A 26,493-nucleotide genomic window follows, 5' to 3' on the forward strand; every position below is an offset into this window, starting at 1 on the left:
ATTGAGAGATAACCTAGCGCCAAGTGGAAGAAGAAGAAATTTAGGGGCTTTTCCATTTAGTGGACGGAGAGGGCTAGGGTTGTCTGTAGCTATAATTCAAAAGACTGATCTTGCAAAAGGGATTATCAGCTTCCAGGTGTAGTTCGAAAAGACCGAATAAGCAAAGAAAACACTGTTGAAGGATTAAGAAAAGAGACTTCGTGTTGTGGCAGAAAAATAGAACTACACTGTCTTGAGATCATAGAGGCCGGCAACCCGAACCGCAAGGCAAAATGCTATTAGGCACACTTTTAGTGGGAGTAATTTTTCTTATAGTTTTAGTAGTTACTGTATCATATATAGTGGGATATGAAAATGAAGAGAAGGCAACAAAAGAAGCAAAAGTTGTAGTGACACCGAAACCTACTACTGCTGGTCAAAGGGGGGACAATACAGAGAAAGATAAAGCTTTGCTAGCAGCAGAAACTCGTAGGTTGCACGTAGATGAATCACAAGGAAATTTCAAATCAAATGCATATGCTAAATTACTTTATGAATACATTGATGCTATGGATGCAAAGGACTGTTATGTCTGCATGCAATTGCCAGCCTCTGTAGACGAAGGAATTAGGTACCATCATCTTCCATTGACTTATGGAATCACATGTAGTTTGTTGCTTAGTATATTTTATGGACGCGATAGCTTTGAGTATTATTTTTCAAACTTTGACGCTGTTTTACCAGAGGTCCCGGCCTACAAGCACATGAACAAGTGGGATTATTATAAGAGTGAAGATCGATTAAGGAAATTTTTCATTCCTTGGAGAACGCTGGATACTTCATATGCCCGAAGAAATAATTTGACTTGTAAAGTGTCAGAAATTGAGAAAAAGTTTATAGGGCAGGTGGATGATCGATATAGGAGGCAGAAGATCCTAAAGGCTTCGGGCCAATGGAAAACAGATTGGACCGAGGAGGAAAAGTCATACAAAAAGAAGGGTAGTAATGGTCCGAAAGCTTTAGATCGAGTGCAAAGAGGGAAACTATGTATATACAGGGGTAAAACCTACTATGAGAATGTGTTTGTGGGAGAAGTAAGTTGTGAACATGCTTTCCAAATAGAATACTATACAAAGGATTTCTTGAAGGGAATGCAGGTGATCCCTAATGTATATTTTGTCTGTGGAAGAAATGCATACGTGAAACTACCGGATAATTGGTAAGGATCATGTTATTTAGCAATTGTCTTCCCCAAAATATACCATACTAAGGATCTAGAAATCATAGAGGGAGGAACTCAAGCCAGAGGGAGAAGGGATGTAAGCAATGATGAGGTAATTGGAGACGTATTTGGTGCTCACGTATGTGGCTCACTGGTTAGAGGCTCACTGGTTAGAGGCGGCAGACCCGAGAGCAGAGGACGGCCCGGGACCAGGGTTTGATTCCCGGCGCGGCAGGTTTCTGGACCAGGGTCAGCGGACTCGATAATTCTCTCGCCTCGGTGCCCACTCCGATCAGCGATCACACTCGGCAACTCTGGGCATTAGCTTGCCTCATCTTCACTAACGGCCCCACCAGACCGCCGGGGATGCCTGGTCTCACCCTGGAGATACCCACTAAGGGACCATCTCTCAGGGAAGCCAGGAAGGGTTTCGCAGCGGTCGAAGCGCCTTGGGACCCTATGGGTAAGTAGTGCGCGATATAAATGCCTATACATACATACATCTGTTCCCTCTTTTAGGGACAATACTGAATGATGTCAAGATTAGGAGATTGGCAACAGTTGTAGATAGATTGTCTGCCAGTACTGCTAGATCACTAATGCTGGTGAAGGGAGAGATGCAATCGATAAGGGCAATGGCTCTCCAGAGCCGACTTGCTCTAGACGTCCTGTTAGCCAAAGAGGGAGGAGTCTGTAAGGCTTTGAAGGTCCAGCAATGTTGCACTTACATTCCAGATAATTCAAAACCTCTTGAAAAATATATACAGTACATCACTGAAATTCATCATGAGATTGAGGATCTGACACAGGTGAATGTGTGGGAAAAAGTGGGTCATGGAATGGGTAAAGTTGGAGGTTGGTTTGCCAACCTAGGGAAGGGTTTCATTTGTTACATACTGAAACCTATCATCATAATAGTGATTTGTGTAATCACATTGTGGGGATTGGTGCGGCTGTATCAATGGTATAGATCAAATAGGTTGCAAAGATCCATGAGAGAGCAGGAGCAGAGGTTAGCTGCGATGCAGGATAACCAGTACAGGAGTCTGAGGGCTCTAGAGATGATGAAGCAAGGGAGCACTGCAACGAGTTCGGTTTGATTCAATTCATATCCTCAGGGATGGTGTAGTGATGGTGATGACCTCTAAAGGTCATCAATGGGGGGAACTGAGAGAGCGCAAATCAAGTAAAATGTAGAGGTGCACCAAATTTACAAGCACGTTGCACCAGTCTAGTTAAAGGAACATATAAGAGTGTCGAATTTATAGAGTGCATACATATAAGAGTGTTTAATTAATACAGAGTGCATATATCAGTATGAAAAGCTAATGTAGGAGTGTTTAGAGATGTTAGAATGATATTAAATTCCATGTTATGTGGCTGTTGCAGAGGAGAATGTAATGCTGCTAAACGTAGAAATGTGTAGGCCTCATGGCAGTTCACTGAGAAAGAATACGTGCCTTTACAATTTCACATGATATGGATTACTGTTGTCATAATTCAAAGTATTATTGATCATAGAACTGAAAATATACTTTTATAGAAGTGTTCCCTATAACCAGTTGTGTGTAATAAGTTAGAATACTGTTTAGGCTGAGAAATAAAGGTTCATAGTGTGCACAGGCCCGTTTCATGTAATTCTAATAGGCCTGAAGAGATAAGGTTGTTTCTTTTGATCTGCATGTGCTAGTTAGAATCAGGTCGTGTTAAGCATAAATCGTGGACCATGCTCGAAGGTTTACGACTTGTGAGATAAGCTGGAGGCCGGAATTTGGGGCCCACTTCATGGGTGTCTGTTTGCAGGTGCGAGGGGGTTCCAATCAAGAGAGTGATGAATAGAGCTCTGTTCTGGGAGACAGGCACAGGCCTGGAGGAGGGTTCAGGAATTTCCTGGGGGGTACCGTCTTGCCGGAGAAGAGCCTGAGAAGCAAGGTCAACGCTAACAAGGAGCCCAGAGGAGTATCAGCATGGAAAAAGCCAGAACCGACACCACGTGAGGGGTGTACGTGAGGGGCGTCTCTGAGGGGCGTTTCTACTGTAATTGTGATTTTGTATTAGGGACAGCACCCCTGGGTGGAGGTAGAGCAGATGGCCTGAGGAACCTAAGAGAGCGGATGGGTAGGCGGATAGCACATAGCTGCGATGCACAGATTTACCACAAAGACTAAGGGAAAGTGAGTGATCTTCTTTGGAAGTCACCACGGCTGACACCTTTTTAGGTTAATATCTTGCTAAGTAGGGATGTCACTTAGTCTAGTGTAGGGACAGTCTAATTTGGATTTTCCTTCCCTTTTGTAAATGTCGCAAAAGTTACAACTTGTGTCTATTCTTGCAACCTTGATGATCTTTGAATTAGTTTTGGTGATATTCTTCTGTCGCCTAAGAGCATTTAGAGAATTCATGTTTGTACTAATGTCAGTGTATCTTTTGAACCTTATATTGAGATGTTTGTATCTCCAGTTATCTTTGGCTTTATAATAAACTTTTAAAACTTATTCGTAGTAGGTGGTTCTTCAGAGTTGTGCAAAGTCTTAAACTGATTAACCTAGTAGTGGATTGCTTTTTACTCTATGACAGGTAACAAAGGTTCAGTCGACCTGAGTTGGGATCTAGATCTATAGTGATCTGATAAGAGATCAAAAATCCCGCCGTAACAATTCTATGGAAGAATGTGCAGATGTTGGTGCTTACTGCACTAAAATCCTCATAGTACAATAAATACCATACCCTTCCCCTCGCTACATTTTGGCATGTTTGATCTGTTGAAATTTAACAAAAGGTGAAATATTTAATACAACCAGTAAACATCACCCAATTTGACACTCCGACCTCTGCACAAACAGGAGTGTACGCAGGGGTTGCAAAAACACAATCCGGACCGAAGAAGGCACACTTTCACTCGGGGCTTTAAGTGGGCCAGGTCCTGCCGGTGCTCAGCACCGGCAATTCCCAAAAAACTGGTACTGAGACCATTTCAGGCTATCCGTTTTTGCCCTCACTCTCAGGGTGAAAAATAAATCTGAACTCTGCAGCGGTCCTACCCTTCACTGCCTATGATGTAACTTCAAAGAGATTTGGTATAGTTCTTTCACAGTCTCATCATTTCAGGAGTGAAGCTTTTTCAATATTCTATATAAGGAAGCCATAGTTTTTGCTTATTATGTTTGTTCCGGTTTTGTGAAGGCAGAAAATAAGTCAATATTAAGGAAACAGATAAATGAAGCTCTGGGTCAGTACTGTCCACCTCACAGCATTAAAATTGCAGCCGCACTAGTGTAAAACATGGATAAAAGACATTAGAAAAGCCAACGGCTATCACAAAGGCAAGGCTATTGGCTTTGCCAGTGCTTGTTTTAACTTGTGGTCAATTACTTCTGTTGAATAAATCACTGTAAAGGCAGGCAGGCTATACCATAATCAGACCTATTTTAAAAACCAGGGCATGGTACTGTTCATTAATCATGCATCAACATGGATAGCACATTTATTTCAGCAAATTAGGTTTTCAAAGTCCCCCCTGAACAAACAGCACTGAAAGTCTCAATAATGTATTAGCATATGAAAAAGGCAATTGCACTTGCTACAGTTCTTCATATCAACCCTCGATTCTCTTCCTGTATCTCCTATTCAACATTTTCCCTGAATGGTGCAAACAATATTAACTCGCATCTAATAAAGTAAATTAAATTATTTTAAGGAAACCAGTGTTAGTTGTTGTGTTTCATTTATAGTAAATTGGTTTATCTTTTGTCAGAATTGCTAAGGTTTTGTTTCCTAACATTCGTTTAATATTTAATGTCATTGTTATCCATCTATTTCAGGTATTAGAAAAAGAAATGTGGGCCCTGGAGGAAAGACTAAAACCAGTTCCAATGGGCAACTCTGAGAGTAAGTTCACTGTATGTTAGATGGCTAAAATAGTTTTTACCGTGTGAGAGTAGAAGAGCATATTTCTAAAGTATGATTTATGAATTTGACAACCCCTGGTGGTGCTCCAGCTTTCTTCATGCCTTAAAGAGTCTGCTTTCTCCCTTACTCAAGCAATTGCTCTTTATCCTTCCCTCCTCATTCCACTTTTAAGGTTTAGAGGCAGTATGTAGAGTTTTGTGAATGAGAGACATCAGCCAAAAAGTGATGGCTATTTGTCCACTGTGTTTAGAGTGCATCGGGCCTCTATGTAATCTAAATAAGGTGCACAGGAAATCCACCACTTTTTTTATCCTACATCCACTAAACTTTTTAATTTATGTTAATTGTTTGTGGCATCCATCACTTCTCTCCTCCAATATACAGACCTTGAACATTTTTCGTGTCAGTCTTGGTTATACTCGGGGCCACTGGAGTAAAGTGATTCTGAGGGCTGCTACTTTTTCCTCATAATTTTGGATTTGTCACATAGTCCATGACCTTCTACCTAATCTATAAATTTTACAATGTGTTCTAGCTCAAAGGGTCAGCATTTCCTAAAAATGTGGCAACATCTGTTGAACATAGTGGAGGACACTTTTCAAAGGTTGACTAGTCACCCTTTAACTGCTTATTACTGTATTTGGATGTTACTCTGGTACTGATGAGGTAAATCCTTTTCCCATAGAGTGTTAACGTGCAAAAATTACAAAATAATTAAGTAATATTATCACAAAATATGCTGCATTACGCTGCATAATCTGTTTTTCTTGATACAGAATTTATTGAACCCTGCTAGATAATTTGGTCATTCCCCTGCTGCATAATTTCAGTGTCTCCGGTTGTTAGAACCGGCTGTCTCTAGTTGGCAGAGGTATACACTTCTGACAAATAGGGACACTCCTTTTCTAGTCAGGGCAAGGGGATCACACCCTTCGATAACCCCTGCTCACCCCCTCGGTAGCTTGGCAGAGCAGAACAGGCTTATCTCAGAGGCTGTGCGTTAAGCAATTATGACCACATACAGTAACACAGTGAATACGCTACAAATGGACACGACACCGTAGTATTATAAAAATAAGTATTTTTATATAAGGCTTAGCACAAGACCAAATAACGGCAAAACTGTACACAATCGGAATAAATACGTTGGGAAGGAAAAAGGATAGTTCAAAAGGTAGTTTCTTCTTTAGCACAAAAGTCTTTTAGTATCAAGCAAATCTTCTTCTTGGAAACACAGTTCTTGGCAACAGGGTAACTCACACGGGAGCTACACAACGTCGAGGCAAAGATAATCCACAGGTGTGGCGTCGACCGCGAGGAGCGCTACGTCGGGCCTGGAGTCACACGGACCCCCCACAACACAGTACCTTTAGGAAAACAAAGCACACGATGATCAGCGGCGTCGAGCAATCCGGCGTCGCGTCTTCGGTGTCGATCAGGCCTCAGCAGGCGTCGTTGATGATGCGGTTGCACAGAGTGAGCAGCGCTCACGGCGTCGAAGGGCACACGGTTGATGCGATCAGCAGCGGGGCAGACACGAGGTCCTCTGGAGTTAGAGCCGTACTCCCACTCACTGGCGTTGCTGCTGGCGTCGGTTGGGCCCAGCGTCCGGTCGTCGTGATGGCTGGTCCTTTCAGAGGTGCTGGATTCACACTTCCAGCAAATAGCACTTTTAGCAGATGAAGTCCTTTAGCCCTGTGACTTCAGCAGGAGACTGGCACTCTTCCAGTCCTTGGAGATTTTCTTAGCAAGCGTGAGAGTACACACACAGTTCCTCTCTCCTGGTTCCTTGGCAAAAATAAAGAAGCACTGCAGGATTCCCCCAACAACAGCACACTGGCAGAAGGGGTAGGCAGTCCTTTAGATCAGCAGGCCTCTTGTCCTTGGTTACAGGGTTCCTTGTCAGAAGTGATCTGATTTCCTAGTTCAGGGGTCCTTCTCTTATACCCCTTTTCGTCTTTGATCCCTTTGTCTATGCCGGGGATTTCCCAACATCCTGGGTCTGTGGTGGGTGGAGCTAGGCAGTAGCACCTGGCCTATTCATTGAGCCGGGCCGGGTCCTCAGACGCCCCGCAGGAGGTGGAGCCAGCATTGATACTGGCAGGAGCAGAGATATCGCCCTCCTGGCAGGAGGTGGGGCTAGGATCGTCCATGGCAGGCACAGAGCCATCAGTCGCTTGGCAGGAGGTGGAGCCAGCATTGTATCAGGCAAGGCAGGCTATCAACAACTACTCTCCCCCTACTCTCAACGCAAATGTCCCACTCATCCCACACTGACTCATCCAGACCTCTTGGAGCCACCCAGCTCCTGTCACACACACGCAAGACCAGCAGAGACCAGATATGGTTAGACAAGAAAATAGACACTTTCTAAAAGTACTATTTTCGAACCCAGAGTCCAAAAACCATCCACACCAACGGATGCGTAATTAAACCCCGAGTTCAGGGATACCAAACTCGACATTGCACCGTACTCTCCGAGCCAGCTAGGATCATAGCATTAATAATCCCGGCGGCCCATTCTAATCAATGGAGAGCAGGCTACCTCGCAATAGTGAAGAACAAAGATGGCGGTAATTCACTATTAGGACATGCCAACTTGGTCAGGCTTGTCCTACCTTAGACTTACAATGCACCCTGCCCGCGGGCCTACCATAGGGGTGACTAACATGGAGCTAAGGGAAGGTTTGGGGGCTGGCAAGTAGGTATACTGGCGTAGCCTGCGTGACAGTACAAGACTGCACGTGGGTCTTGCAATGACCGACCCGTAGACATTCTTTTACAAGGCCGCTCCTGTGGGTGGCATAACACGTGCTGCAAGCCCACGAGCGGCATTTGCATTTACAAGCCCCGGCACTCCTGGTGCACTAGACTAGGGACTGACAGTAAACCAAATAAGCCAAACATGGATACAATAGATACATCATTTTAACATTGGGAGCACTTGCGCTATGGCACTGATCAGCAGTGACACGGCGCCCAAAGCATATACCAGCAAAACATCGAAAAACAGTAGAGGCAAACAGAAAAAATGGAGGAGAGACTCAAGCCAATGATGTCAGGTCTAACACGTGTCCCCTCCAGCTGAAATGTGGGGAGAACTACCCTTGACCTAGGGAGTCCTCATCACTAAGGCGGAAAAATCTGGACAGACCATCAGCATTGGCGTGATCTGTACCAGGGCGGTGTTCCACCGTAAAGTCCATCCCCTGTAGAGAAATGGACCACCTCAACAGTTTTGGATTCTCACCCCTCATCTGCATCAACCATCTGAGGGGCCTGTGGTCTGTCTGAACCCGGAAGTGAGTCCCAAACAGATAGGGTCTTAGCTTCTTCAGCGCCCAGACCACAGCAAATGCTTCTCTCTCTATCGCACTCCACCTCGTTTCCCTGGGAAGTAACCTCCTACTGATGAAGGCTACAGGCAAGTCTCGGCCCTCTTCATTCACCTGAGCTACAACAGCCCCCACGCCATGCTCTGAAGCGTCCGTCTGAACAATGAATTCTTTCGAAAAGTCGGGTGCTTGGAGTATAGGTGCTGTGCACATTGCAGTTTTCAGGGTGTCAAAGGCCGTTTGACAGGCATCAGTCCAGATCACGTTTCGTGGCTGCTTCCTGGAAGTCAGCGAAGTCAAGGGGTGCACAATGTTGCCGTAATCCTTGACAAACCTCCTGTAATAACCCGTGAGTCCTAAGAAGGCTCTCACCTGCGTTTGGGTTTTGGGCGGTGCCCAAGCCAGGATGGTATCAATCTTGGGTTGCAGGGGGGCCACCTTACTGCTCCCTACTTGGTGCCCCAAGTACACCACAGAACCCTGCCCAATCTGGCACTTACTGGCTTTGATTGTGAGGCCTGCTCCGCGCAGGGCCAACAACACTTCCTGGAGGTGGCGCAAGTGTTCCTCCCAGCTGGCGCTGAACACTGCGATGTCGTCCAGGTAGGCGGCACTGAATTCGTCCAGTCCAGCCAAGACCTGGTTGACCAACCTCTGGAAGGTGGCAGGGGCATTCTTCATCCCAAAGGGCATTACCCGGAACTGGTATAGCCCATCTGGTGTGGAGAATGCTGACCTCTCCTTTGCCCCCTCAGTCAAGGCGATCTGCCAGTACCCAGACGTTAAATCGAACGTACTAAGGTACCGGGCAGCCCCCAACCGATCGATGAGCTCATCAGCTCTGGGGATGGGGTGCGCGTCAGTCTTCGTGACTGAATTGAGCCCTCGGTAGTCCACGCAGAGCCGGAGTTCCGGTGAAGCACCAGGCGCTGCAGCCTTCGGGACCAAGACCACTGGGCTGGCCCAAGGACTGCTAGAGGACTCAGTCACCCCTAACGCGAACATTTTGGAGACCTCCTCCTTAATGTACGCTCGGACCTTGTCAGTCACCCTGTAAGCCTTGTGCTTCACAGGAGGGCTGTCTCCGGTGTCAACGTCATGGACGCACCAATGCGTGACACCCGGAACCAAGGAAAACAGATCCGGGAATTGCCCCAACAGTTGGTGACAATCCTGTTTCTGCTCAAGGGTCAGTGTGTCAGAGAGGACCACACCATCCACTGACCCGTCTTGCTCTTTAGCACACAGGAGGTCAGGAAGAGGCTCACTCTCCTCCTCCATTCCATCATCTGTAGCTAGGAGCATGCCCACTTCGGACCTTTCTAAGTGGGGCTTCAAACGGTTGACATGCAGGACCCGCAAGGGGTTCCTGGGAGATTTCAAGTCCACCAAGTAGGTGACATCGCTCTTCTTCTCCACAACCTTAAACGGTCCAGTCCACCTGTCCTTGAGCGCACAAGGTTCCACAGGGGACATGACCCACACTTCCTGACCAGGCTGAAGCTCTACCAGAGTGGCATTCCGGTCGTACCATCGCTTCATCTCCTCCTGGCTGGCCTCCAGACTTGCCTGAGCAAGTTCTCTGAAGCGCCGAGTCTGGTTCCGAAAGGCCAGCATGTAGCTGTATACATCCTGGGGAGGTTTCCTGGGAGACTGCTCCCAGCCTTCCTTGACCAGACTCCGAGGTCCTCTTACCGGGTGACCGTATAAGAGCTCAAAGGGGCTGAACCCTAGAGACTTCTGCGGCACCTCACGGTAAGCAAACAACAGGCATGGCAAGAGGACGTCCCATTTCCGCCTCATTGGTTCTTCAAGACCCATAATCATGCCTTTCAGGGTCCGGTTGAATCTCTCAACCAGCCCATTTCCTTGAGGGTGGTAAGGAGTGGTGAACTTGTAGGTTACCCCACACTCCTTCCACAGAGACTTCATATAGTTCGAAATGAAGTTGGTGCCTCGGTCGGACACCACCTCTCTGGGGAACCCCATCCGGGAGAAAACACCCATCAGTGCTCGTCCCACCACGGGGGCCGTCACTGTTCGGAGAGGGATGGCCTCCGGGTACCTCGTGGCATGGTCCACCAAGACCAGGATGAACCTGTTGCCCAGGGCTGTCTTGGGGTCCAGGGGCCCAACAATGTCAATACCCACCCGGTCAAAGGGGGTGCTGACCACTGGAAAAGGTTGGAGGGGAGCCTTCTGCTTCCTTCCGCTTTTCCCACTTGCCTGGCAAGTGCGACAAGTCTTGCAATGGATGTCTACATCCCTACGCATCTGAGGCCAATAAAAATGGGTGACAAGCCTGTCATAGGTCTTGTCCTGCCCCAGATGTCCAGCTAACGGAACGTCATGAGCCAAACCCAGTAGGAAGGCTCTGAAGCGCTGGGGTACCACCAGCACACGGGCTGACCCAGGCTCAGCAGCCTTAGGCTCGCTATACAGGAGGTCGTTCTCCCAGTACACAAAATGTGATCCTGACTGATCACCTGAGGATTGGGCTGAGGCCTGCTGCCTCATGCCCACAAGAGAAGGGCACACCTTCTGTTCCGCACAGAATTCCTCCCTGGAGGGACCACCATCCTGCTGCCAGTGGGTCAGCTCGGGCAGATCTCCCCGTTCGGCAATTTGTTCCCCTGTGGGCTCCAGGGCATCCCCCTCAGGGTCTACCTCCTCCTGGACCACGGGAACTACGGGGGCCGGTTTCCCGCGCCTCCTGCCTCTTCTCTTCACAGCTGGGTCCTGGGCCGTACTTTCAGGCTCCGGGACCCCATCAACACCCTTACTCGCTGTCATGGATCGAGTGGTTGCACACACCCACTCTGGCACACCCAACATTTTCAAGTGCGCCGCTCTCTCCACCTTAGCCTAAGGGGAGTCTTCTAAATCATTGCCCAGGAGACAATCGACAGGCATGGCGGGCCTCACAGCAACCTGAAGAGTACCTGAAACTCCCCCCCATTCAAAGGAAACCTGAGCCACCTCACACTCTTTCTGGGAGTTATCGGCAGCTATCACGGGGTAGAATGCGAGGGGAACCACCTGCTCTCTGGACACCAAGTGACACTTGACAGCTGTCACACTCGCTCCGGTGTCTCGGAGAGCTTCCACTCTATGGCCATTAATGGTCACCCACTGCCTATATTTACTAGTGTTACTAGGCAGAGGGGGTGGAGGGACCATTTGCATGTCTCCTAGCGAGACCAGGGACATTTCTGCGGGACCCCTCCCACCATGGACAACCATCTCCTCCCCTCCCAAGGCTACACTTGCCAACTGATGAGGGGGTGCACGCGGCGGTGCATTCGAATCCTTTTTGGGACACTGGGGGTCATAAAACCGGTGTCCCACCTGCCCACAACCGTAGCAGGTTAGGGGGCCCCTATGAACAGGTTTACCCGTCGGGGCCCCTGACTTCTTCTCAGGGGGAGGCTGGGAACCTTTCCCTTGGTTCCCTTGGGGATTACTTTGGGGCCTTTTCTGAGACTCCTTCTGTTTACCCTTGTCCCCCCCACTCTTCTGCTGGGGACCCTGCCCACCTTTGGCTGAGTCTCCCACTGGACCCTTGTGGACCCTGGTACTGACCCAGCGGTCCGCCTCCTCAGCAAGTTTTCTAGGGTTAGATATCTTGCTATCAATCAGGTGCTGGCGCAGCTCTGGAAAACAGTTATTAGACAAGTGCTCCCAAGCAAACAAATCATAAAGAGCTTCATAACTTTCCACTTTGCTGCCCTTTACCCAACCATCCATGGCTCTGCAAAAATAAGACACATATTCCACCCACGTCGTACCAGGCAACTTCTTACATTCTCTAAAAGCTTGTCTGTACTGCTCGGGGGTTAAGCCATATCGCAACATTAAAGCATCTTCCATATGAGCATACGACATCCTATCCGCAACAGGCATGTCTAACAGGGTATCTCTTCCCTCATTCACAAAGCGACCCCACAACCCCGCTCCCCAATTCTTCTCAGGGACCTGGTGGGCCAACAATGCTAACTCATATGCTTTAAACCATTGACCAATATCTTCATTCTTATTGTAATCTTTGATCACATCTTTCGGGAAGTAAAACTTACTTTCTGCAGGCTCGGATGGAATGCTGCCACCAGAGGGATTCAACTCTAACTTTTTAGCTTGGATATCCAGTTCCCTCAACCTGGCTTCACGCTCCAAAGCTAACTTCTCTCGTTCAAACTCCAACTTTTTGATCTCTAAATCAGCTTCCCTTCTACCTCTTGCATTTTCTAACTCCAACTGCCCATTTATTTTTAGCCTTGCCATCTCCATGTTGTAAGCTCGCTCTTTCGCCCTTTCTTCTCTTTCTTCAGGGGAAAGACCTTTGGAGGAAACACTGCTTCCGGGAGAGGGCATAGGTCCATTCACTGGCACCTCCTCATCCCCTTCCTCTGTGGGTACCACCACCACATCAGAGGGATTTCTGGACTCCCACCAGGCCTGCAATGCTTTATAAAAATCATCTTTTCTCGAGAGGCTGGTCGCAAAAGTGTTTCAGCTCATCTTTCTTGTATTTCTTTAGCTTACTCCTCTCGAACTCCTCCACAACAACGATAGCAGGGGCAGTGACTCCGTTGTCACTCATGGTTAAAACTGGCAGTGTTCAAAAAATCAAGTTTCAGGAAAGCGGAGAACAAAAATAGGATCCTTCCGAGTCAGATTGTGACTGCGCTATGGTCTGCTTTCACTACGTAGCGCACACTAATCACTGTACATGGGTCATAAATGCAAAGTCCAAATCCTCACCGCTGACCCACCAATGTTAGAACCGGCTGTCTCTAGTTGGCAGAGGTATACACTTCTGACAAATAGGGACACTCCTTTTCTAGTCAGGGCAAGGGGATCACACCCTTCGATAACCCCTGCTCACCCCCTCGGTAGCTTGGCAGAGCAGAACAGGCTTATCTCAGAGGCTGTGCGTTAAGCAATTATGACCACATACAGTAACACAGTGAATACGCTACAAATGGACACGACACCGTAGTATTATAAAAATAAGTATTTTTATATAAGGCTTAGCACAAGACCAAATAACGGCAAAACTGTACACAATCGGAATAAATACGTTGGGAAGGAAAAGGATAGTTCAAAAGGTAGTTTCTTCTTTAGCACAAAAGTCTTTTAGTATCAAGCAAATCTTCTTCTTGGAAACACAGTTCTTGGCAACAGGGTAACTCACACGGGAGCTACACAACGTCGAGGCAAAGATAATCCACAGGTGTGGCGTCGACCGCGAGGAGCGCTACGTCGGGCCTGGAGTCACACGGACCCCCCACAACACAGTACCTTTAGGAAAACAAAGCACACGATGATCAGCGGCGTCGAGCAATCCGGCGTCGTGTCTTCGGTGTCGATCAGGCCTCAGCAGGCGTTGTTGATGATGCGGTTGCACAGAGTGAGCAGCGCTCACGGCGTCGAAGGGCACACGGTTGATGCGATCAGCAGCGGGGCAGACACGAGGTCCTCTGGAGTTAGAGCCGTACTCCCACTCACTGGCGTTGCTGCTGGCGTCGGTTGGGCCCAGCGTCCGGTCGTCGTGATGGCTGGTCCTTTCAGAGGTGCTGGATTCACACTTCCAGCAAATAGCACTTTTAGCAGATGAAGTCCTTTAGCCCTGTGACTTCAGCAGGAGACTGGCACTCTTCCAGTCCTTGGAGATTTTCTTAGCAAGCGTGAGAGTACACACACAGTTCCTCTCTCCTGGTTCCTTGGCAAAAATAAAGAAGCACTGCAGGATTCCCCCAACAACAGCACACTGGCAGAAGGGGTAGGCAGTCCTTTAGATCAGCAGGCCTCTTGTCCTTGGTTACAGGGTTCCTTGTCAGAAGTGATCTGATTTCCTAGTTCAGGGGTCCTTCTCTTATACCCCTTTTCGTCTTTGATCCCTTTGTCTATGCCGGGGATTTCCCAACATCCTGGGTCTGTGGTGGGTGGAGCTAGGCAGTAGCACCTGGCCTATTCATTGAGCCGGGCCGGGTCCTCAGACGCCCCGCAGGAGGTGGAGCCAGCATTGATACTGGCAGGAGCAGAGATATCACCCTCCTGGCAGGAGGTGGGGCTAGGATCGTCCATGGCAGGCACAGAGCCATCAGTCGCTTGGCAGGAGGTGGAGCCAGCATTGTATCAGGCAAGGCAGGCTATCAACAACTACTCTCCCCCTACTCTCAACGCAAATGTCCCACTCATCCCACACTGACTCATCCAGACCTCTTGGAGCCACCCAGCTCCTGTCACACACACGCAAGACCAGCAGAGACCAGATATGGTTAGACAAGAAAATAGACACTTTCTAAAAGTACTATTTTCGAACCCAGAGTCCAAAAACCATCCACACCAACTGATGCGTAATTAAACCCCGAGTTCAGGGATACCAAACTCGACATTGCACCGTACTCTCCGAGCCAGCTAGGATCATAGCATTAATAATCCCGGCGGCCCATTCTAATCAATGGAGAGCAGGCTACCTCGCAATAGTGAAGAACAAAGATGGCGGTAATTCACTATTAGGACATGCCAACTTGGTCAGGCTTGTCCTACCTTAGACTTACAATGCACCCTGCCCGCGGGCCTACCATAGGGGTGACTAACATGGAGCTAAGGGAAGGTTTGGGGGCTGGCAAGTAGGTATACTGGCGCAGCCTGCGTGACAGTACAAGACTGCACGTGGGTCTTGCAATGACCGACCCGTAGACATTCTTTTACAAGGCCGCTCCTGTGGGTGGCACAACACGTGCTGCAAGCCCACGAGCGGCATTTGCATTTACAAGCCCCGGCACTCCTGGTGCACTAGACTAGGGACTGACAGTAAACCAAATAAGCCAAACATGGATACAATAGATACATCATTTTAACATTGGGAGCACTTGCGCTATGGCACTGATCAGCAGTGACACGGCGCCCAAAGCATATACCAGCAAAACATCGAAAAACAGTAGAGGCAAACAGAAAAAATGGAGGAGAGACTCAAGCCAATGATGTCAGGTCTAACACCGGTTATACTACATAAAAAAGGGGTTGAGATCTAAGAACCGCACCTATCACTCCCAGTGATTTCACAAAAGTCCAAAATATGGGCAATGCAGTGATTCGGAAGGTAAAACCCCTATCCTCCAATAACAGAGTCACCTCCTCTTGAAATCAAAACAAATATTCAGCACGCCCCAAACATTATGTCACACCAATATTTTCAGCTATGTCACCAGATTCTGCCTTAAACTTTGATTTAAATTTTAATGCACAGACTCAATTTCTCTTCAGATAGTAAAACCAGTTCTACAATAGTAGCCTCAAAAATTTGCCAACACGTTTCGTCTCTACACAAGACTTCTTTAGGGCTACAAGAGTACGAGTAATAAAGATACACTAAAACCATATATGCCACCAGACATTTTGCTTATTACAATCATATCCAAAGTCCATTTACCATCAATTAATATAAAATAACAATACAAGCTTGTGATAAGTCATCTGTGCATTATACATCTATTATTGATCACAAACGGTGATTAGTTGAGAAAAGAGAAGATGGGCTATAATATAATCATTTTGTTTAGCATGTAATTCTCTATAAGGGCAGGGTGCCCATTGAGTATTTCCTGAGGGGTAATGTCAGCTTCTAGTTGCTGAAATTCAGTAGGAAGTGATGGAGGAGGGGGAAGGCCTTCAAAGAAACGAGAGAGATCTTCATCTCCAGGCCGTGTATCATCTGTATATAAGAGTTTATAATAATTATGGAAAACCTGTGCAATATCCTCATCAGAGGAAACCTTTGTATTAGTGTCTTCATTAAGAATAGAGCCAATTGATTTGCGTTCAGATTTGATTTTAAGGTAATTTGCCAACATTTTCCCGCTTTATTTTGACCCCCATGAAATTTGGATTTGATCTTTAAAAGGGTGTTGCAAGCTTCAACTGTGGCAATTTGATTAAGTTCAGATTTGGCTTTAATAAGGAGACGGAGAGTGTCAGGGTTCTTGGAAGAGAAGTAAGAATGTTCTAGAGTTTTAATGTTGGCGAGTTGGGCAGTGTATTTGGCCCTGTTGAGTTTCTTCTTCCTAGATACATACGAAATCGTAAACCCTCGCAGTGCAGCTTTAAAAGCATCCCAATTGTTTGAAACTGATGTGTCTTGGGGTAAATTGAGGGAGAAGTACTCAGAAATGAAACTCTTAACTTTAGACATGAAATCCGAATCAGAGAGAAGGAAAGTGTTAAATTTCCAGCGATTAAAAGAGGTGGTAGTGTGGGACAGGTCAAAAGTGGCATACACAGGTGCATGGTCCGAAAGGAAAATAGAACCAATTTCAGATTTCTGAATAGCAGGGAGAAGAGATGTACTAACTAGAATATAATCAATTCTGGACCTGGTATGGTGTACATTAGAGTAGAATGTATATTCGAGGGAATCAGGATTACATGTTTTCCACACGTCAAAAAGGGGACGGGAGGCAATTGCAGATTGGAAAGCTTTATGAGTCTTATCCGGCTGGAATTTGGAAGAGGATAGTCTATCCGAGAATGGGTCCAACCATTGGTTAAGGTCACCAGCTATGACAACATTAGGGCAGTCAATCGATGAAATGAGGATTTTAATATCATTCCAGAATTTAGGGTCAGGACGGACAGGACCATAGATATTAAGTAGCACCATAGTTTTGCTTTGTATAGACACTTTTGACATAACCCACCGACCCTCAGCATCCGATTGAGAGGATAAAATTTGAACATCGAGACCTTTACGGAATAAAATAGCAACACCCCCTTTCTTATCAATCGCAGGAGAAAACACCACTTGACCCACCCAAGCCCTTTTAAGTTTCAGCGATTCGACATCTGAACAATGCGTTTCTTGGAGAAAAGCAATCTGAGCATTCAATTTGGATAAGTGGGACAATACCTTTTGACGCTTAACTGGGTTGCCAAGACCACGAACATTCCACGTTACGAAGTTACACATGATGGGAGGTAAGGGAGGAGGGTAACAGTTGGGTCCAGTACACTGCAGGTAAGGAACTAAAGGGAGATACAAGGAAGACAAACATGTTAGAAATACAAATCGGGTAAATATAGGAGAACAAAATATGAAGGAACATCACAATCCATATAACGAGGCATAAATAACCATGAGGAACACTAGAGACTACAAGTTGAAAGACAAGAAGGGAAACAAAGAAGATAACTGAACATGAATGAGCAAGGAATATGCAACATTGGCCTGTGAAAAGGGAGAGAAAGAGAAAAGAGGAGAAGAGAAGGAAACAGCTAAGAAACAGATCAAGGCAAGGATGCCAGACCTGAGAAATAAGAGAAGAGCTAAGTAAAGGAAGCATGGAGACGCCAACGCGGGCGCCTAGCCAACAGAGCTAGGAAAACGCGGGAAAATAAGGAAGATATAGTCGATAAAAAGTGAAAGATTTAGCAAGACAGGACAGGAAAGAAACCGGGACAAGGCCACAACAGTCGTCAAGACATTAGAAAAATGATTGCAAAAAGTAGAAGAAAGTTAGTTTCAGTCATTGGTGTCCATCGTCGGTGAAGAGACGGTGAGAAGATAATCTCGAAGCTTCTGAGGCTCATCAAAGGTACGGGTGCGTCCATTGTGGGTTATTTTGCAGAGGCAAGGGTGGAGAATTCCATATTGGATGTTGAGCTCTCTCATGCGAGGACGTAGATTAAGGAATTCCTTACGACGTGCATTGGTAGCATTCGAGAGGTCCTGGGATATATAGATGGTGTGGCCCGACCATATGAGGCGACGTTTTGCTCTTGCAGCTTTAAGGACAGTCATTAATTCGGTGAATTCCAGAAACAACAGAATGATACCTCTGGGTTTGTCCGGGTTGGACGTTGGTCGACCCAGACGGTGTGCACGCTGAATGTTTAGTGGGATAGATTCAGGTGGAAGACCCAAAAGTTCGTATAGTAGTTTGCGGACGAAGGTCACCATATCGCCCTCCCCATGGGACTCCGGGACACCATAAATTCGGAGGTTGTTTCGCCTGTTACGGTTTTCAAGGTCCTCAGTGTGAAGTTTCAGCTGCTGTATCTCCTTTTCGAGGAGAGGAATTTTTGTGGATACATCCTGGACATCACTAATACGTTGTTCCAGTTGCAGGACTTTGTTTTCCATGACAACCCATCTGTCTTCAATCTGTTTGAGCTTCTCATTAGTTGCCGTCATGAAAGGCTGTAGGCCACGAACCTCTTCCAGAATAGAGCCCAGCACCGGGTTTTGAGAGGTGCGAATTGGGGATGGAGGGTCATTCTTGAGGCATTTTGGTTTCGTTCCGGTGATAGACGCTCTTGCATGGCCTGCGTCCTGAGACATGTTGCCAACAGAGGGGCAAACTAGGAGGACCGCAGGAATAGAAACCAATTCAAAAATGCAAAGTAGTAAGACCCTAACAGTAAATAGGTAGAGAGTACTTGATAAAGGAGGTCGTGGGCCGGGTGACAGGCAGCACTGGAGAAGCACCAATTTCAATGTATTCGACAGGTGTCAAGAGGCAGCAAAAAGCAGAAATTCACAGCCAAAGAGCCAACTAGGAATACATTGGAGAAGACATCAGCATAGCGTCCATGAGGAATGGAAACGTGAGGGTGATTCCGTGAGCAGCGGGAAGTTAGTGGTGACAGAAACGAAGGTGCATCGGAAGTGCGCAGGTATGACCTCAAAATGGCCGCCGAGAGGTAGAGCTAATGGCAATAGAGACGCTGAGGAGAACTTTGGTGCCAAGGGTCATAAAAATGCAGAGGAGACATGATGCGCAATAGTTAGGACATACCTTGTCTGAATGCGACCTGTGGCAGCAATATATGAGCAGGGATATTGCTGGAACCGCCAGAAAAAACGGAACGCAAGTGTGACGGCACAAAATGGCGGCCGCCCGCGTCCGTGAATGGAAACCTGAAGCTGCAGCTGAAAAAGATGTCAAAACGGCATTTTCAAACGCCACTATCGCTCGCAAAGCACGGGGACCATGTTCCGCCGTGCGAGGACAGCTTTTCCCGATGTCCGTAGCAGGAATGGAAGCAGAAATCCAAGAATGACTCCCGCGTCGTCACGGAGCTCAGCCGGGCAGCGCCATCACACGCCGGCGCGTAAGCCACGCCCCCCCCCCAGAGTCTCTGAATTAAGCAGAAAGCTCTCACCCAGTCAAAAGATCAGGGCTAGATCCAACACCGTTTTTTAGCTCACTGCACCATCCCAGTTTCAGAACCTGGCTGTATGCAAATTAGTCTGTTCCTGTCCCAGTGCATGATGGGAACAGGGCAAACCAAACTACAAAAGCCAATTCTTACACTGGGAAGGAAACAAGCTCCCGGGGACGGGTTCCTGGCATTACAGCCGTCTTCGGCCCGGTTTGCTTGAATCCTGATGGTGCAATGAGCAAGGGTCTCACATCTGAGAATACCCTTCCACGCTTAGGGTGGACAAAAATATTTACAACAAGGGGTGGTGAGGGACAGAGTCTCTGAATTAAGCAGAAAGCTCTCACCCAGTCAAAAGATCAGGGCTAGATCCAACACCGTTTTTTAGCTCACTGCACCATCCCAGTTTCAGAACCTGGCTGTATGCAAATTAGTCTGTTCCTGTCCCAGTGCATGATGGGAACAGGGCAAACCAAACTACAAAAGCCAATTCTTACACTGGGAAGGAAACAAGCTCCCGGGGACCGGTTTCTGGCATTACAGCCGTCTTCGGCCCGGTTTGCTTGAATCCTGATGGTGCAATGAGCAAGGGTCTAACATCTGAGAATACCCTTCCACGCTTAGGGTGGACAAAAATATTTACAACAAGGGGTGGTGAGGGACAGAGTCTCTGAATTAAGCAGAAAGCTCTCACCCAGTCAAAAGATCAGGGCTAGATCCAACACCATTTTTTTAGCTCAATTCAAGCAAGCCGGGCCGAAGACGGCTGAAATGCCAGAAACCGGTCCCCGGTAGCTTGTCTCCTTTCTGGTGAAGAATTGGCTTGGTAGTTTAGTCTGCCCTGTTCCCATGATGCACTGGGCCAGGGACAGACTGATTTGCATATAGCCAGGTTCTGAGCTGGGATGGGGCAGTGAGATAAATAACGGTGATGGATCAAGCCCTGATCTTTGGACTGGGTAAGAGTGGTCTGCTTAATTCAGACACTCTGTTCATCACCACCCCCTTTTCTGAATCGTGGGTTGAGGAAGAAGCACCATCTTAAGTTTGTCCAGCAAGATCAGGGAGGGTGTGAAGCTGTGGCTTACTTTCCTGCAGGATTTCAAGGTCTTGGTAATCTAAGCTTACCGTGGACTGTATGAGGTTGTGACAGGCTCCATATGTTTTGGGGACTTTTTACATACTAAATGGTGGATTTATTTATGTTCAGAATAATAGGTAATAGAGAACATAAAAAGATTATAGTTTTCCTGCAATTTACAATGAGATATGTCTCTAAATTTTAGAAATAAATTCTCCAGGTTATCAGAATTCAAACCTTGATGTTCAGAGACAGACCATTATAACTGCCAGACCTGCATGTTGCTGGGCTCACAGAGGGCACATGTCTGTCGTTCATGATGAAATGGTCATCAACACAGTGGTGTCTGGCACAGTAGCAACAGGCTTTAATATAGTGGTGGTGCCAGCAGAACAATGATATTATTGAGGGGGAGATTGGCAAACTACATTAATCCTACTCAACTGGTGAGTTTGTGTGGCTGAATGGGTCAATCATTTTTATGGAGACTGTTCTACGTATGTCACTGATTTAAACGTTAATGTCCACATTCATGATATGCAATAGGCTGGAACAAAATCCTACAAAAATAGTACTAATATGCCCACCTCTGCTGCCGCCTGAGGCAGTAAATCATGGATTGCAAAGGCGTATAGAGGCACCTGCAACAGTCATCAGCAAGATTGACCAGGACTAGCCTGGAGAGTTTGGCCTGTGGATCTTGCCAGGCCTCTAGACCTCTCCATGAGTGACATACTGTAATGTCACTGGTACAGGTAGCCCAGTGCGCATTTGTGGAAATCCCTACCGTACCCAGGGATACCCATGAGTCATGCAGTCAGCTCATCCTCTCCCATCTCGTCATGGGGGAGAGGGGTTGGCCAGAGCCTCACTCACTGCACCCTATCTTATCTCAAGATGAGGTAATAAGGCAAGAAACTGACAACCTATGCATCACTGTGCAGACTCCAACTTTGTTTCAGTTCTGAAGGCTGTAAGAAGCTGCGTACCACCCTGAGAGTCTACTCTATATCATTATCTGAAGCACAACAGGTCAGGTAGCTGAAGGCAAGTAAGTAAAAAAACCTTGTTGAATGTTGTGTGAGAGTGTATGTGTGTTGTGTATATGTGTGATAGTGTAACTAAGTGAGATTGAGTGAATCTCAGGGAGCGGAAATAAGTGAGACTAACGGCCTCATTACAATGACGGTCGGACCGAATGTCCAACTGCGCTCTTCGTGAGGCCTCTCATTCCGCTGAGGCTGGGAAGCTTCCCCCCACCATATTACTATGCAACTCCTTCTACGGCTGAGCACATATTCCCAAAAATGTCACTGGAAATGTGTATAAAACTAACAGAAAACATATGATATGTACACACATGCATAACTTATGAGGAGATACGCTTTGTGTACCCCGTACCCCAGTGCTGGAGTGTCCACAGTCCAGTCAATAGGGATACATGCCGCAGAAGGACTTACCTAGATTCCGGCACCCACAGGATTGTTATTATCGGGGTTCAGCTTCTGAGATGTAAGGGGGATCTAGAGGAAAAGATCCATGGTGGAGACTGCTGGAGAGAAGTGGATTGGGGTGAGTATGCACCCCAAATCCTTTGTTTCCAATGACTCGAGGCAGCCAATTGGACCGGAATAATTGTGTCACCGGAAACCCACATCATAATACGGACAGTGGTCGGAGATCCCTTTACAGCTGTGTGAATGCAATTTATCTCTGACTGCCATCTCAGCGGTCGGAGAAATTCTGTAAGAGTGGGTGGTCTTTCAGCGGTCAGTTGGAGTACATGATGCATGTATCGCATCCAGCAATCGGACCAACCGCTTCCAAAGAGACCTTAAACCGCCTGACCGCCTTTGGCAGGACTGCGGAAGCCTGTCTGACTGGCATCATAAACAGCCCCTAAGTTAGAATTAGAGAATAGAGTGACTGAGTGAGTGAGAATTAAGAAAAGTGGAGGAGGTAATTCTTGCTATATGATGTACCTAGGTAAAATGCAGGCACATAAGCTGTAATTCCAGGCATATGGAACAGCTGTGGCAAAATGCTGGTGCTGACATACTGGGGATAATTTTTGGTACAAGGGAAACCTATGGTAAAATGCAAGCACTGGTATATTGGAGGTAATTCTTGGCATATGGAATGGGGCACCCATGGCAAAATGCCGGTGCTGGCACACCGGAGGTAATTTGTTGTCTGTGGGATGCCAGTAGTAAAATACTGGCATTGACATATTAGAGATAATTCTTGGCATAAAGGACACCTAAAACTAAATGCTGGTGCTACAATACTCAAGATAATTCTGGGAATTAGGGAGGAGAGCCATGGCATATTGAGCAGGGATGCAGGTAAACAAAACAAAATTCCGGCCTTGACATAGTAGTGGTAATTTTGACCTCTGGGTCACCCATCAATGGCAATATTCTGTCACATGTAATTCCTGGCATTAACAGATTGCCAATGGCAGATGAGACCCTTCCTTACCAAAGAATTCTAGCTCTCGCACATGGAAGTAATTATTAACGAACAAGGGCACCTGCTGCACTTTTTGAATTAAATGGAGTCAAACGTCTCCATTGACAGGGCACACCTTTAAAGTATGTCAGCATTTAGTAAGTGCACTTCGAGAGACAGTGTTTTTGAGCAAGTTTATGGGAAAAGTCTGCTTTTAAAAACCACTACTTGACCTTTTTAAAAAAAAAAAAATGTTAAGGGGGGACATACCATGGAACCTTCCTTGAAGCTAGACATGCTTGCTTTGCTTTCTCACAGGAAGGCAGAGCAAGTATCGCACCCCTCCACTTTCAAAGCATATTTTTGACTTTGTTCAACCCTTGTTTGTAAGGGACAGGCATCATTTATTTTCTTATTTAATTTCTTTTATAGTGCTATGTGTCCCAGTGCCGGGTGTCATAGCGATTTACATCACACTCACATATTGTACACAGAAAATGAATCATACAAGTGTGTGAAACAATTCATCGGAAATGTTACCTATGACAATGAGGGTGACAAGGTGTAAAGGTAGCATATCTTCCATATTGGTGGTTACTATACTTTACAAGTCCTTGGTCTGGTGAAAGACAGATAAGAGTTAAAACATAACGCAGTGATTGGGGTTGTGTTCACTAATGAGACTTCATTACTACACAAATAACCCTTTTTAAGCAATATAAAAATAGAAAAAGATTGATTAAAAGTGAAATATTTTTCTATGCTTTGCAGTTTGCATGCGGCTCCTTGATGTTGGTCCATAATTCACTGTGCTGCAGTGGAAGGATTATAGCTGGGAGCACTGTAATTTCATGATTCAGCAGCCGCGGTGTTTTCTGCATAATAACGGATTTGCCATATTTGGCAGTTAATTCTCCATAATAGGCAGATAAAAAAAATGTTTTTAGCTAGGTCGGTTTAAAAGTTATTAAACACTTGGTGACTCATGTTCCTGCGCATTGGAAGGCCCTTCTTAAATGTTGACTGGTCACCTTTCAGTTGTTATTGCTGCATTTGATGGTTAAACCTATACTAATGATGTGAAACATTTTCCCAGACTGGGATGGCAATGTTATAAAGTGACAAAATAATGAAACAATACCATATAAAAAGTTGCATAATGTGTCTTTTCTTGTCCCCAAATGTTGTCATCTCTACCGTTTAATTTGGTCCCTGCCGCATAATTCCAAGGGCCCTGATTATAATGTATGAGATGCAAGTAACAAAAGGACATGTAAGCAGTAACCCATTGACCTTTCTACATAAAATACAAATCTGTGATCTGCAAGCTACGCGTTGTTGCAGCAGCCATAAAAAACCCCTCTCTACTAACTTTTGATGAGTTGAACCTGACTAGACAAAACACAGATCTCTCCAGTAAGTAAATGCTACAAGTACACAGAATAAACTGGGCATGTGCCTGTTAGATAACTTAATAAAATTTGTCGGCGTGAAAATGGCCACAACACCTGCCTTCCAGAATGGAGTGTCTGCCTTTGTGCACTCACCCACCCCCTCCCACTATTGCCTAAGTGTAAAGTCCTAGTGGACGAGGGGGCAGGTGAAAGGTGAATGACATTGCTTCCCTTCTGGCCCGGGATGGCCTCATGGGGGCTGAAGTGAAAAGGTGAGAATGGCCCAACAGCCACAACAACACCTGGCTTCTTCACACTCATCCCTCTCCCACTCACCATGGCCAGAGTGTGGCGGCTGGGGGAGGAGAGTTGGGGAAAAACACTGCTTTTGGAGTCGGGTCCAGCTTCATGGCGGCCAAGCTAGCCTCCTAACAACAATGCTGCAAGGCCTCCCCCCCCCCCCAATCCTTGCCCGCCACAAAGCATTGCGCTATGTTCCTCTAGCCTGCCTCCTCATGCCGGCCCCATATGACAGTGACCCGCACATGAGGGCATGGCGGTGGATGGGGAGGGCAATAGGAAACACTGTGAGCAGTGGACAGAAGCTCCAAAAAATGCACCCTTCTGCTGGCATTTATGCACTAGCCAATCGGCTCATGCCCGACTGCCCTCTTTGGCAATACGGCCCTGTCAGGCATCCCAGTTGAGACCCCAGGCTTGTAGCCAATGCAACCTGGGACTCTGGGACTACTCCGCACATCGGAGCCTTCAATCTGCCCCTGGTGCTGACTCAAGGCCCACCATGGACAGTCCTAGGCAACTGATGGGGGCGCTAAAGCCTTCTTAGCTTGTTGCACACCTGTTGGGGGGTGAGGCTGGCCGAGCCCATTTTTGACTCTGTTACAGGGATAGGGGTGGAAGTGTGGACACCGCTAATAACAAACTGCCGAAGCAGCAGAAGAGGAACACCCCGTAAATCACACTGCATATGTGCAGACTGGGTGATTTGCAATGTTAATTGCATCAATGACATACCCTGTCCGAGTGTTGTCCTTTAAACACCATGAGGGAGTTTTCTTTTTCTCCTGTACCCCATTTCGTTCTTATCATTTGTTTTCATACTCTTGGCTTTGCACAGATAACAACTGTTTAAATGTATTGAATAATGGAAGAGAAAAACATGAAATGTGCATTAGTTCAACAAAATCTGTCTTTTTATAACTCAAACACATCTGGCTGCACCAACCTGGGGGTCGTATCAGGGACCATTTCTGCACTCATTTTCAAGTAAATGCTCTGTCCACAATGAACATAAACACAAGGACGACCCAATATGCCAATAGTGACACTCGGGACAACTATGATTTCAATGCTTCATAAAGGACTTATTGAAGGCACAAGAGATACATATTTAATGGTTATAGCAGTTGCCCCGATATCATGCAATGTAATATAGCATTATGCATCTCTGAGATATAAGTAAATGTGAAGTGCTCGTAGGTGATAACACAGTAAAAGAAGTGGGGAAAAAAATTAAACAGTGGGCCCAATTCACAAAAGTAATCTGAGAAAAAATCCTAAATTTACGACTTTCGGTATTCACAGAAGGCATTTAAGAGTACTAAAGTTAGGATTTGGTCTCCCACAATCTTAAATTTAACTGAGACAAAATCCTAGTCATAAAGTTAGGATTTTGTCAGTTAAATTTAAGTTTGTCTCAAATTTAACTTAAGACCAAAATTTAGTATTGACTGAGACAAAATCGTAACTTTAGTACTCCTAAATGCCTTCTGTGAATACCAAAAGTTGTAAAGTTAGGATTTTGTCTCAGATTACTTTCGTGAATCGGGCCCATTGTGTTTATATAGAGGAACAATTGACAAGGAATCCTAATATAAGCAATCTCAGAAAGTTACAATTCACAGTACTGTAATAATTATAGCAGCTACAGGATGG

At 46.4% G+C, this 26,493-nt stretch overlaps 1 protein-coding gene across 1 annotated transcript in view; it reads left to right on the forward strand.

Moving 5' to 3' along the window:
* The window catches only part of LOC147692141 (uncharacterized), a 605,572-nt gene that overhangs the window by 340,982 nt on the left and 238,097 nt on the right, over positions 1–26,493 (forward strand). Inside the window, exon 10 of the mRNA XM_086939503.1 lies at positions 5,023–5,089. Coding sequence (XP_086795629.1) covers positions 5,023–5,089 — 67 coding nt within the window. The remainder of the gene's footprint in view (positions 1–5,022; positions 5,090–26,493) is intronic.

This window comes from Lissotriton vulgaris, chromosome 9, assembly GCF_964263255.1.
Source record: "Lissotriton vulgaris chromosome 9, aLisVul1.2, whole genome shotgun sequence".
Lineage (NCBI taxonomy): Eukaryota > Metazoa > Chordata > Amphibia > Caudata > Salamandridae > Lissotriton > Lissotriton vulgaris.